The 14,172-nt window shown below is 37.1% G+C and overlaps 2 protein-coding genes across 2 annotated transcripts; both read left to right on the top strand.

Annotated features, from left to right (window-relative positions):
* The first annotated feature begins 7,276 nt into the window (after positions 1-7,276).
* On the top strand, positions 7,277-10,334 carry LOC121809744 (probable sulfate transporter 3.4). Its single transcript, XM_042210518.1, has 11 exons — positions 7,277-7,707; positions 7,968-8,139; positions 8,256-8,321; positions 8,409-8,522; positions 8,604-8,720; positions 8,808-8,934; positions 9,015-9,301; positions 9,373-9,563; positions 9,638-9,723; positions 9,805-9,881; positions 9,968-10,334. The coding sequence occupies exons 1-11, from the start codon at positions 7,367-7,369 to the stop codon at positions 10,109-10,111; spliced, it is 1,722 nt and encodes a 573-aa protein (XP_042066452.1). The 5' UTR covers positions 7,277-7,366; the 3' UTR covers positions 10,112-10,334.
* Positions 10,335-10,866: 532 nt separating this feature from the next.
* LOC121810066 (protein SYS1 homolog) lies at positions 10,867-13,919 on the top strand. The gene is made up of 3 exons (XM_042210964.1): positions 10,867-11,457; positions 12,071-12,297; positions 13,533-13,919. The coding sequence occupies exons 1-3, from the start codon at positions 11,234-11,236 to the stop codon at positions 13,538-13,540; spliced, it is 459 nt and encodes a 152-aa protein (XP_042066898.1). The 5' UTR covers positions 10,867-11,233; the 3' UTR covers positions 13,541-13,919.
* Positions 13,920-14,172: the final 253 nt, after the last annotated feature.

Raw genomic sequence — 14,172 nt, 5'->3', positions numbered from 1 at the left:
TAGATGCCGCCGAATTTTTTTACATGTCGGTCCATTCGGTCAAAGTGAGAGCGGAGCATTTTAAATTTGAGCTTGCGGGAGCCTTTCGGCTTTATCTGGTGGTAGACCTCGCAGACCTTTTCCCAGAAACACTTCCGGGATTGTTGATTCCCGACTATGGGATCGTACGAGACGGTGATCCAGGCGTTGTACACCGCCACCGTTTCGAGGTTGTTGTACGGATGTCGGCCTAGATCCTCTTCTTCCTCGTCCTCGCCCGCCTGGGGTTGTACACCGCCTCGGCCACCTCCACCGCCTCGGCCTACTCCCGGCGTGGGATCAACGGGAAAATCCTTCCGGATCTGGGATAATCCCTGCGAATACCGCGGGGCGGAGGGACGGACATATGCATCAAGGTCAAAATTGGGTGGTTGGTACCCCCCCGGCGTCGCCGAACCCTGGGTCCCCGGCGTTGACGAACGGAAACCGCCCAATGTGTTGATCATGGTCTCCCAATCGCCGAACGCGTTGAGATCCCACCCGCCGGAGCCGGAACCGCCGTAGTTGTCGTCGCCGTCGCCGGACATCTTGAGTTGTTATATGAAAATTTGAGAGAAAATTTGAGAGAAAATTTAGATGATAGGAAGAATAGATGTGTAGTTGTGTGTGAAATGAGGATGAGTTTATGAGTATTTATAGAGTAAAAAAATAATTAAAAATCAAAAAAATTAAAAAAAAACAAAAAAATGGTATTATTACCGTTAGAAAAAAAATTTCTTTATTTTTTTTAAAAATTCGATTTTTTAAAAAAAATATTTATTGCGTCAGCACGTGACGACGCCCACTCGCGGGCCGGCGAGTGGGCGTCACGCACGACGCAGGGTCGCGCCACGTCGCCTAGGCGCGTGGCGAGACAGCCCGTCTCTTGGCTCGACGGGACGCGGGACGGGACGACGAGCTGCAACGCGTCGCGCCGGGGTCCCGTCTCTCCGGGACGGGACGCGAGACGCCGGCGAGACCCGTAGTGGATGGTCTAAAGCGTCATAATTTATGACATGATAAAGAGACCTATCTAAAGGACATTTAACACATGACGGAAAAAAAACTAAAGGACATTTAAAAAACAGTAAATAGTGGATGACCTCACATATTGTCTTTGTTCACAAAGAATCTCATTTTATCATTTTGAGATGTCCAAGAAATAATAGTCACATTTCTAATAAATGGAAAATTTCTCTCTCTCACATACTTTACCCATTTTTTTTTCTCATCTCTCATACTTAACCCATTTTTTTTCTCCTCTCTCGTACTTTACCTATTTTTTCTATCTATCTATCCTACTTTATCTACATTTTTCCTTTTCTTACTTTATCAATTTCTCAGTAAATCCATATCATACAAAAATAAATCCATATCATACAAAAATGAAACTATTTTTTATAGATGGTGAGAGTATTTGACAAGCTAAAGTAAAAAAAAAAACATCATATTGAAAAACCAAAATACTTATATCATTTCCTTCATTTTATCACTCTATTTAAGATAAGCAATTAATGAAAAAAATAAGTGAGCACTTTTCCATACAAAAATAAGAGGTGGGGTTTCGGGGACCTTCATAACTATCTACATCATCCACCCTACTCACCCAAACAAATAAAAGTAAGCACAAAGTGCACCAAAATTAATCTTTATCACTAACCATAGCTCCATCATCTCCATGAATAGACCTCCACCCATATCAACTATTCATCAATAATACACCCTACTTAATTAGTGTGTGTGTTTTATGTTTAATCAATAGGTCGGTTCATCACTCCCACGTTTTACACATGATCACAAGTACCAACTTACTAATTAGTTCAATAAAAAAGGGTGCACTTGCCCTAGTGCATTGGTCTTCATTAATTCTTTAGTTGTTTAGTATGTTGCAATAGCCAATAGGTATATTATGCTTTCTGATGTAGTAATATATAAAAATTAAGGTTTGTTACATATCAATTTCTGCGGCGCTTTTGCTATTCATTATTGTTGATTAAATTACAGCAACTAGGCCATGATCATCCATTTTTGTATAGGCACATGATCTCCTACAACATATCTTTATATTTTTTTAAATTCAAATAATTGATTACTCAAACAAAGTAACAATGTTTCAAAGTTTGAGGGCCTTAGAGTGTGGGAACTCATTAAAAGGTAGCAGCTGCAATCTGTGTAGTGGAGAGAAATTGTCTAATGTGTTCCTAGATATAGCAAGAAATAGCTTTAATTAATGGTGTTCAAGGAGCAAGATTAATTTGTGTCCAGCCCTAGATATAAACAGGGCCCGCTCTGTTGAGGTAAGGAATGTGCACAAATTAATTCTTGCTATTTTGGTGGTATTTGTTTCTGCCTGGATATTCGGACCCAGAAATTTACGCCTATACCCCTCCAAAATTCACATCGTTCACGCAAACTTCCCCAATCCTCTCTTCTTCTCTCTACCCCCACTCACTGGTAAATAGAGTCCACCATAGCTCCTCTCAGTGAATTTCATAAATTTTCCGTCTTCATTGAAGGTCAATTACAGACGGGTCGACCCGGATTTCTGGAGATAGTGGGAATAGTAGTGGTAGGGTTCTTGAGGCAGAAGGTCTTTGTCTTGTTTTCACTTCGGGGGTGAAGCAGAGGGAGAGGGCGAAGATAGTGGTGTGCTTGGAGAGCTGGTCGTTGAGCTCCATCTCTGCTGCCACCACCACCGCCAACGGCAATGGCTTGAGCTCAGCGAGGTCGCTCATTTCCACAACTCCATCTCCATGCTCACGAGCTTTTTAGTAATGGAACTTCTTCTTCTTGATGGAGGGGTGAACAAGTTCTTTTGTCCGATTTGCACAAGAAAAAGTGGTGGTGTGGTGTGTGTCCGATTTACAAAAAGATTGAAAATTTGATATTGTATGAAGGTGTTTTTTGTCATTTTAGGTTCCATGGCAGAAATAAAACTTTGAAGGTGAACACAATAATTAATTTTTAATTCTGTGGGTCTCACCACAACAAATCTGTCCAGATTCATATCTCGAGAATTCTTAAATGATAAAGTGAACACGTCCTACCGAACTACATCATAGTATTAAGATTGATATAATCAATAAGGATGGTCAACTTTTACCATCATTGATTATTTGCAATCAAAGAAGCAACACAACTCATGAATAGGACGGAATATTCTTTGGAATAAACTAGTCCACTAAGTAAATCTAAAGAAAAATGGGCTCCATTCATATATTCTAATTTTTTTATTGCTTTATGGAACTGTATTATGGTCTATATAGTCTATTTCCAGTCTGCCTTGCCATAACAATCAAGTTTTGCATTTTAAACCAACCCCACATTATGAATCTTTTCATTTAGTCTTGTTCTTTTTTTGCAAAACAGGTGCATACCTTCTCAATTGTTGGTCTCTGAAGATAAGATTGCAATAACCTTCTCAATGGTAGGTCTCAATATAAGATTGCAATACAAATTACAAAACTTTAGATACACATCTGATAGGGATATTGCTCAAACTCAACTTATTTAGCACCTCGTGACATTACAACAACGATGAACCTAGGTGGGGTAAAGTGGGGTTGATCGATCTCACCGTCAGTCATGGGCGGACCTACATGTAAAGGGAAATTGGCTTTAGCCTCTAATGAATCCAATTTTTACTTTGTTCTATTGAAAAGTTTTAAAATAATCTCATTGTGGATGACACAAATTTTAACGATAGATTAGTAAAGCAAGAAAGAGAATGATAAAAAATAGATAAAGTAAGAGGGATAGAAAGAAAAAAGTGGGTAAAATATGAGAGAAATGAATAAAAGTGGGCAAAATATGAGAAAGAAACTTTCCTTTTTTAGAAATAAGATTATTTTTTGTAGATATCCAAAAATGGCAAAACGAGACTACTTTTGGTGGACAGATGAATTACATATTACTCCCTTTGTCCCAACTAAGTTGGTACAAAACTTTTGGACACGGAGGTTAAGAAAATTGTGTTGAATAAGTTCAATTAAAGTAAAATAAAATAGGAAAGAGAAAAAAGTAGGAGAGATAAAGAGAGAGTGTGAAATAGATGATAAAATAAAATAAGAGTGATTTGATGTTTTGTTTTTAGTCGAAAATGGAAATGACTCAACTTTGTTGGGACGTTCCAAAAAGGAATACGACTCAACTTAGTTGGAAAATGAAGAGTATTATATAAAAGTCCCTTTTAATAACATAAATTAGTTGAAAATTTATTTTTAAATAAAATTTAGAAAATTTAGAAATAGAACGCATCAAGTAATAGCATAGCAAATTGAGAATTAGAAATATAAATCGAAGGTTGGTGTCTAGAATTTTTTTTATAGGTCTCGATAAATGGATGATAATTTGTTTAAGATGAGAAAACTGTCACGAAGGAATCGCAAAACCTATGCTATGGTCGACAACTGATGACAAGATGACTTCATTACAAAAAAAAAGCTCTAGATAGTGACGGAAATTAGTGACGGCGGCTGCTAGCTCAACAACAAGTGATGGAAAAATGACTGAAAAGCGTCGGTCACTAAATAGTGACATAATATTTCGTCACTAAAGCGAAGCAGTTGCATATGTTTTCCGTCATTGGGTGGATTTATAGCTTTCAGGATGGACAAATCGTCACTAATATTTTTTATTGACAAGTTTTTTAATGACGGATCTGCCGAAACTTACTATGTCACTAACATATTGAGTTTTTTTGTAGTGCTTATTGCTGTGGCTTTCTTATTTTGGTGAGCCACGTCAGACTCTCCTTTACTTTAAGAAGTTTTTGCTTTATTTTCTTGTCGATGTCTAGTTCGTTCCTTCTCTAGTGAATTAGGGTTTTCTTTTTGATTTGTTACTCATGCCTTCGTTTATTTCTGATCATTTTTGTCTGGTAAATTATTGCTGACTGATTGTCTTAGTTTTTGGATTTTGTTATAATTTTAATTAAATTTTCTTTGTGCAAAATTTAGTATCGTGATTATGATGAGTTTTTAAAATTTTCTTTAAAGGGAAATGAGGTCGTTTAGCGAGTGAGCTTGAAAAAGTTCAGTTCAGTTAAACTATAATCCACCTAAAAATCCGGCAAGCTGGCCATCGTTCTGTCGCCGGATAATTAATGTCGATGGAGGATCGGTTTTCCATTGATCTTTCCTGTGTTTTGTGTGCCCTACCATGATTTGGTGTCGTTCTTCTTACACGTTTTTATTATGTATACCAATCTAGACTTAGACTATGATAGTGTTCGTGCCACTCAACTCAGGTCAACTATATCATTGAAAACAAATTGAGAAAAAAAATCTGTCAAACGATGCCGCGGTTGAAATGTCAATATTTGGCTACATTAGGATCAAAATTAGTTGATAAGACTAACACCCACCATTCTCCAAAAATATGCACTTAGGGTTCGACACGAGTTTTAATATAAAAGTAATAAAGTATGAGAAAAGTAGAGAGAGAAAGTAATTAAAGTATTGTCAGTGGAGAATGAGTCTCACTTCATTATAAAGAAAAGACTATATAATATTAGAAAGTGCATATTCTTGTGGAACAGATTAAAAAGGAAAGAGTGCATATTCTTGTGTAACGAATGAAGTATGTTGGAGGTTTGGGTAATCTCAACTTGTGTGTGTATGTTTGAGCCTACTAAAAAATTAAATAAACTGGTACGTAATTTTTCAGACAAAAAATAATTTCAGTGATTAAATGAGATTTGTAGCGTGGCAATTCTTGTGTGGATTGTGTAGTAAACGGTAATGATGGTTAGCTAGGTAAATTATCTTTCAACGTCGTCAATGAATCTGCAAGTATATAGTTGGTTTGAAATTCAAAAAGTAGTTGGTTTGAAGTTCAAAAAGCGGATTCGGTACACTTGTCGTTAAACCAAAAAAATTACTACTAATTTTATCACCATACCTTTAATTATAAGGGGAAATTGCATATCCATATAAAATGTTTCATTATTATTTTAAATTAATATAAAAAGTTTCAAGTTAATATCTATCATTAATAATGTGTATTTTAAACTAATACATTTTCCTAATTAATTGATTAACTAGATGAAATGAGTCTTTGTTGTTTGATTCATCATTTCTTTTATTCGGTAGATTAGTATTTTACTCTCTTCGTTCCTAAAGAATATGCACTTTGAGTTCAGCACGAGTTTTAATACAAAATTGAAAAAGTAAGAGAGCGATAGAGAGAAAAAGTAATTAAAGTATTGTTAGTAGAGAATGAGTCTCACTTATTAGAGTGAAAGGAGTTTCCAAAATTGAAAAGTGCATATTCTTGTGAGACGGACTAAAAAAGAAGAGAGTGCATATCTTATGGGACGGAGGGAGTATGTTTTATGGATATTGTTAATGTGAGACTTTCAACTTATTTCTTAATTTCTTTATCTTTTGAATTTCAAGTGAACGAGTGTTGTTGAAAATAATGGTAACAAGTCAAATTGTCAAGTTTTATGTGAAGTCAAAAGTGCATGTACTTTACGACGTGGGTTGTGGAGTATGAGTATCAGTCTCATAAGTTCATCTCATAATTCTGCAGTCCATAATATTTACCAATTTTAAAGTTGATGTACCTTGTTTTATCGTAGTAAGGATCTAATTGTAATCATACGAATTTTACTTCTCTATATTTCTTCTTTTGGGTTTCAATTGTTGAATTGATTTGTTTATTTTCATGTTTAATTTTGAAGACTTCGTATGACCAGTGATGATAAATGATTGACACCGGTAAAATTTAGGAGATGAGGGCAAGAGCATGCTATTACAGATTGTCGCGATTTTGCGACTGATGTGATCAAATTTCAATTCAGAACAACAAGAAGATAAAATCGACCGATTTAGGAAAACGTTTTGTGAAGTTTGACACTCCATTCGTCTCAGAAAGTTTGTCACATTTTTCAATTTCTGTTTGTTCCTCAAACTTTTCACATTTCACATTTTATTATTTTTGATAATGAATCACATATTCACTAACTTATTCTTATTCACATTTTATTATAAACTAATATATAAAAATACGACTCACGTCTATTAACTTTTTCAACTCACTTTGCATTACATTTCTTAAAACGCGTGACCCATCAAAATATAACAATATTTATAGGACAGAATACGGTAAAATTAAATCAAATAAAAAAGTAGTACTACTATTAAAGAGTTTTATAAACAAAAATAGAAACTAGTCCAATAGTAAACCATGCAGAATCTTGCTCCTATAAAAAGGGCATCCTTCCCTCACAAACTATCTCACTCTCACCACCTTCACTACCACTCTCCAACCGCAACTTCAACTGATCCCAACCACCGCCGCCTCCTCCCCAATCCCCTGCGGCGGCTCCCTCATATACGACAAAATGGGCTTAAACTCCAACAGAGTCGAAAATTGCTCAGACCAAGAAGCTCCGCCGCCGCCAATCGAAGCCACAAGCGTAATCCAAATGCCGCCGACGGAGGTCCACAGAGTCTGCCTCCCGCCTCTCAAAACCACGGCGCAGAAGCTCCGCCACCGCCTCTCCGAGATCTTCTTCCCCGACGACCCCCTCCACAAGTTCAAGGATCAATCTTGGCTTCACAAGCTCGTTTTAGGGCTGCAGTTCTTCTTCCCTATTTTCCACTGGGCCCCCAATTACACCCTCGCCCTCTTCAAATCCGATGTCGTTTCCGGCGTCACCATCGCCAGCCTCGCCTTTTTGAGGTGAGTGAAAATCTCTAAAAAGTTATGTTTACTTTGCAAAATGAGGAGCATCTTTTGGATAAAGTGTTGTGCAAGAATCAATCCACTATAAGCACAATGAAGGGCCAGGATTAGTAAAGATGATTATGCTTTGTAAAGTAGTCTAACTATGAATGATTGAAGAGATTCTGTGGCTGTGAAGATGGTTTTGCCATTTTGAATATAGTATAAGCAGTTGTCAAAAGTTGTGTGTTGACTTGAAGAATGGTGTGTATTTGCAGATTGGGATTTGTTATCGATTTTCTGTCAAAGGCGACTCTTGTTGGCTTCATGGCTGGCGCTGCAGTGATCGTCTCGCTGCAACAGTTGAAAGGGCTGCTTGGGATAGTCCATTTCACTACCAAAATGCAACTGGTTCCCGTGTTGTCTTCTGCCTTCCATCAAATAGATGAGGTAGAATCTCTAGCTAAACATGACCTTGGCCTTTTCTTGAATGATTATCATATCTAGCTAAACAACATAACTGTAGCTAGGCAATATCTGATCGATAAGCTATTTCGTGCCTGTAGTGGTCTTGGCAAACCATTGTGATGGGAGTCGGTTTTCTGGCATTGTTGCTGATAACTAGGCAAATTGTAAGTGGCTGTGATCATCTTACATGGTTGGTTTCTTGTTTTTTCCTGAATCGTTTGTGACGGTCTGAGTTTCGATTGTGAATACAGAGCATGAGAAAGCCTAAGCTCTTTTGGGTTTCAGCAGCTGCTCCGTTAGCATCAGTTATTCTATCAACCATTCTAGTTGTCTGTTTCAAATCCAAGCTGCAAGGGATCAAGACCGTAAGCACTCTTCAGTTTTCTCCTCGTATTCGGATCAAATTCATGAGAAAAAATCTTGATTTGAATCTCTTGTTTATGCAGATAGGAAATTTGCCCAAGGGTCTAAATCCACCTTCTTCGAACATGCTGTATTTCAGTGGCCCTCATCTTGCACTAGCAATCAAAACTGGAATCATAACCGGAATACTTTCACTCACAGTATGCTCTCAAAGATCAATGCCTAAAAAAGAACAAAAATTCGAAGTCAGAATCATATAGTAACATTTTGCATTTGGGAATTTTTAGGAAGGGATTGCAGTTGGAAGGACATTTGCTAGTCTGAAAAACTACCAAGTTGACGGGAACAAAGAAATGATGGCCATTGGCCTAATGAACATGGCAGGCTCTTGCTCGTCTTGCTATGTTACCACCGGTATATATTTCTAGATTCCTTCATCTTCAGTTATGCTTCTGTGTGACATAGTGTGCTGATGATTATTTGCCTGTTTCTAGGGTCATTTTCGCGTTCTGCTGTGAACTACAACGCTGGTGCAAAGACTGTCGTCTCAAACATAGTAATGGCTGCAGCAGTGCTCGTGACGCTGCTGTTCCTCATGCCGTTGTTCTACTACACTCCCAATCTCATCTTGGCAGCCATCATCATCACTGCTGTGGTTGGCCTAATCGACTACCAAGCAGCGTACAAGCTGTGGAAAGTCGACAAACTTGATTTCTTGGCTTGCTTGTGTTCCTTCTTCGGCGTTCTGTTCATCTCCGTGCCTCTTGGTCTTGCAATCGCAGTAAGTTTTGTTCACACCTCAACTTGTAAGAATTTCCTTAAATGATGCTGACTTTTAGCAACCAATTTCAGGTTGGAGTTTCGGTTTTCAAGATCTTGCTACACGTGACAAGGCCAAACACGGTTGTGCTCGGAAACATTCCAAGAACTCAGATATATCAGAACCTCACTCAATACAGAGAAGCTGTTAGAGTTCCTTCATTCTTGATCATGGCAGTTGAGGCACCTATCTATTTTGCAAATTCCACTTACTTACAAGAGAGGTAAGAAATAAAGCCGTGTTCCTACATCACACGCTGTCAAGAACGACGCGTCTAATCTCAACCGTGCAATGCAGGATACTGCGATGGATCAGAGAGGAGGAAGAGTGGCTGTCATCAAACAACAGAAGCAACTTGAAATGTGTAGTACTAGATATGACTGGTTAGCATTTATATATTAATCACTCACATAAATTTCTTTACATAATAGATTCTAACAAAAACAATTTTTATTGTTGATCAGCTGTGACAGCAATAGACACAAGTGGGATTGACACAATCAGTGAACTAAGGAAGATGCTGGAGAAAAGATCGCTCAAGGTAAGCAGCATTTCTTGCTGTTGTCCACGCATTTTCGTCTTGTATTCCACGTCGTATTGAATCTATAATTGTGCATCATAATGCAGCTTGTGTTGGTGAATCCTGTTGGAAGTGTGATGGAGAAACTGCATGAATCCCACATCTTGGAATCCTTTGGGTTGGAAGGGCCGTATCTGAGTGTAGGGGAAGCCGTTGCTGACATTTCGTCTGCGTGGAAATCTCAGCCTTGAACATCAACAATGGCTTCCACAGACACACATACACACACACACACACAAAAATATGAGTAGGATGAAGGAGTTCTTGCTTTGTTAAAGAAGAGTTGAAGCAATATTTATCAAATAGTTTAAATGTACACAAAGGCAACTCAAAATGTACTTAGATAGCCTTGAGAAGTTTTGTAGTTTAATTATTTTCTCTTATAATTAATTTATTACCTTTGCTTTGATCCAAGAATTTGATACTTCAAGCCAAACATAAACTCAATTTTAAGAGGGCTTTTGATTTATATAACTTATATTGGCAGAATGAATTGGATCTTACGAAATTCAGATGCACAAGTAAAAATTCAAATGTGTGAATTGTGATAAAATTAATTTAGATTAAGAGTGCTCGGGTCTTCTACTGGAAATGTTGCTTCAATGCATGTATTAAATTCCAGAAGATGAATATGAATATTGGTCAGGTGGAAATAATAATTGAAAGTTACTCAACTAACACTAAAGTGGATGAGTTTCTCTTTTTCATCTTTTTATAATGTCAGAGTAAGGTGCCCAAAAAATAAATCGATAAAGTAAATTATACCAGTTCTCATAATTCTAGAAAAATGCAATGTTTATTTAAAATGTTATCAATAATAATTTCAGTCTAATATAGTTGCACTGATAAAATTGGTTAATGGGATTGGAATCATTTTACCTAATCTATTATACATGATTATTTTAATTTAAGTCTTCAAACGATTATGCAAAAACAACTTCTTCAATCCGCAATAACCAAACAGACCTCTCTCCTTCACAGCTCGGATTCCTAAATTCTTGATAATTCCTCAATCTGATCCCAAATCTGCATCCCCACTTACAAATTACGCACATCCAATTACTTCGATTTCTATCTAAATCCTACAAAATTCCTTCTTAGCCGAGTTAATCTTCAAATTTTAGGTTATCCTGTTCAAACTCACACGAATGAACGTATTGCAAATTCCCCAAAATTGCATCACGGTTCAGTCCAATTGCTGAATTGAAACCTAGCTTCTGATTTTTCACTCAACTTCCGAGTGAAAATCGGAAAAAAGTTTGAATTTCTGGGAAATTGAGGTAGAAGGGGAGGAAAAAAAGAAGAATTGAGTCATGTTCTATGGTTCAGTGGTATGGGATCCATGGCTGATAGTGGCGCAAATCGCGTGCCTCCAATGCCTGTACTACCTGGCTCTGGGAGTATTCTTGTCGATTCTGGTTGGCACTCGAGTTTCGAAGATGAGCCTTGTGTATTTCTTTGATTATGCCACGGTTGATGCCTCTACAGTTATTGGTTGGGGTGTCATGTCTTCCATTTTTTTCAGCTCTATTGCTGGGTAAGTTTGATTCTGATGCAATTTGTTGATTTTATTTTTGTTATGCAGCAGCTTTAAAGTTCACCTTGATCTGTAATTAGGTTATCATGCTTACATTAAGTGCAGGAGATTAGTATCTATATGGTATTGTTAGTTCTTCAGATGGAATTTTTAAGATTCTGCCATTTTGTTGTGTGTGAAAAAGGTAATTTAAGGCGTGATAGCACGAGGTTAATTTGGGTGACATTGCTTAGATCCATACATTTGAAGAAAAAGGAAGAATCTATGATAAATTTGGGCGTGTTTGCTGATTTTGGACTATGTACTCTATCTTCTTCGGTTACTTAAATACTTCCTTCCACTGGGAAGAAAAAATGATGATCCTAGAGAATAATCCTGATAAGTAACAGAAGGGTGTTTAGTTTTAAATATAATAAAAATCGAAGGTTCTGTGTTTCTTACATTAGCATAGTTGCCTAACTTCATTATTGAATATGATTCTGTATTTCTGTTTATATGTGGACAATTGTCACCAGAAGCATGCTGGAATGGTCTTTGATTTGAATTAGTGGGGGATTCATGCAGTAAATCTAAAGGTTTGTTCTTGACAGTTTATTCCGTTTGCTTGATACAGAGCTGGTTTTCTAGTCTATTTAGTTGAAAGGGCGAAGAAGTGCTTGGATTTTTGTGCCACCCTTTATATCGTTCACCTCTTCATTTGCACTATATATGGAGGTTGGCCAGCATCAATAACATGGTGGGTTGTTAATCTTACTGGTCTTGCAGCAATGGCGTTATTAGGTGAATATCTGTGCATGAGACGTGAAATGCGAGAAATTCCTATATCAAGACTTCGGTCAAGTAAGCCATTTCTCTGCCCTCATCTATTACACTGTGACAACAGATGAAATATTCTTCTACTTGATTGCTACTCGATTGCTGTTTAAACTCACATCTCTGATTGCTTTATTTTAGTTACTTTCACCTCAAGCATTATTGGCTTTTATTGTCAGCTTATGAATTGTGATTACATGTCCTCCCTTCAGTTGTTTAATATGCTCTCGACTTGATGTTTTGCCTTTCAGGTTACCAGGCTAGCATAGCTTAAATTAGATTTGTAAAAAGCTATAATTAAAAATTTTGTTCAAAATCACTTGATAGTATTAACTACACTCACTAGATCTGTATGGTAATATCTCATTCGAGATACTTTAGTAATTCAGTGGTGTATACACCCACCACACGGCTTACACAAAATAGAAGAGTACTAATTACCTAATCAGAATATAAATATATATATCTATGTTCATGAATATGCATGTTTCAGAGAATCGAGATAAAAAAAATTAATCTAGCTGTTGGCAGTTGGCAGTCAGATTACCTAATTGAGGTCCTCATACGTACATTAATCCTGAAAGATTTCAAACATTTTTTGTGATTTTCGAATCAAGATACCTGCGTGGTCCTTGGAGTCATATTTAGGAACTCATCCTGAAGTCATGTGAAGTTTTCCCTTCTACCAAAAATCAGAAAACAAAAGACAAAAGAAGAGAAGGGAAGAGTGGCATAAACAGGGCACAAGATGATAGGATCACAAGGCTAGGATATAGGCTGTGATTTCCATTGTAATGAGTAATAGATTTTATTTAAGCTTGACAAAGTGGAGATGTCCAAAACATCATTGAGCAAAGATAACTAAAATTATTAGTAATTAAAGAACATGGGAGAAAGTTAAACAAAAAATAAAGCAAAAAATAAGGGAAAACCCTCTTACCTACAAGTAAGCCTCTGCTGATGCCATTCACAGCTACAATGATAGACAATTGATATTATCTCTAACTTCTAGAGACAATTATATAGTTAGTTTTTACAGGGAATCACAAAAGTCTCTTGTTCATAGAAACAATAAAGATAGTGATAATGGTTGCATAGAAACACCCCTCCACCTTCATATAACTGCCATCTACTAATGATAATAACAATGATTGCATTGAAGACTCACCACTCCCCCACCCTTTTAGTTGCTTTTGCAATACACCAATGTTGGGTGCGTATCAGAAAGATACAATCATAATGAACTTATCGAACTTGTGCAGGTGCTTGATGAACGAGAGGCACGAGTCTTGTGAAGCTGCTGCTCATGAGAAGGCAATTAAAGTTCGTATGGATGGGACATATTCATTAAGAGCAACTTTTTCCGGCGGAAGTTATGAAGGTTAATGCATGTTATAGTGAGGCCTAGTGCATCTGGGCCAGAGGTATACTGAAACGGCTGAAGTATGTAATAAATTTGGATTCCCAACACTTCTGCATAGTGTAGTCATATCTTCATTTCATGTAACCTGTTAAATTTCAGAGCTGTTACTGGTGCAGAGTTGGTCTTGACTCTTGGGGCGGGTCGAGGACGGCCTTCCCTGGCTATTTGAGATGTAGGTTCGTGTTTGGTTCGGTTCTATATCTGATTAACCTGTGTGTTTTCTTCATGTTCCACCTCCATTTATTGTTGAATTTGCTGTTAGATTTCAATATTCCCACCAACTGAAATAGCCAAATAGGTACTTACAACTTTGGTTGACAGTAGTGTGTGTATGAAAAAATCTGCCTACCTCTAACAGTACTATAATACACTGTTAGAGTTTGAGTTTGAGTGTTTTGAGTTTGAGTTTGATTATATGAATTTTTTGTCTAACTTTTAAATTTGTCTCAAAAGTGTTGCACTCAAAAGTTGATGAAATA

The sequence above is a fragment of the Salvia splendens genome, chromosome 6 (genome assembly GCF_004379255.2).
Source record: "Salvia splendens isolate huo1 chromosome 6, SspV2, whole genome shotgun sequence".
NCBI lineage: Eukaryota > Viridiplantae > Streptophyta > Magnoliopsida > Lamiales > Lamiaceae > Salvia > Salvia splendens.
The sequence above is the reverse complement of the archived record's forward strand: the minus strand, read 5'-3'. Positions and strand labels throughout refer to the sequence as shown.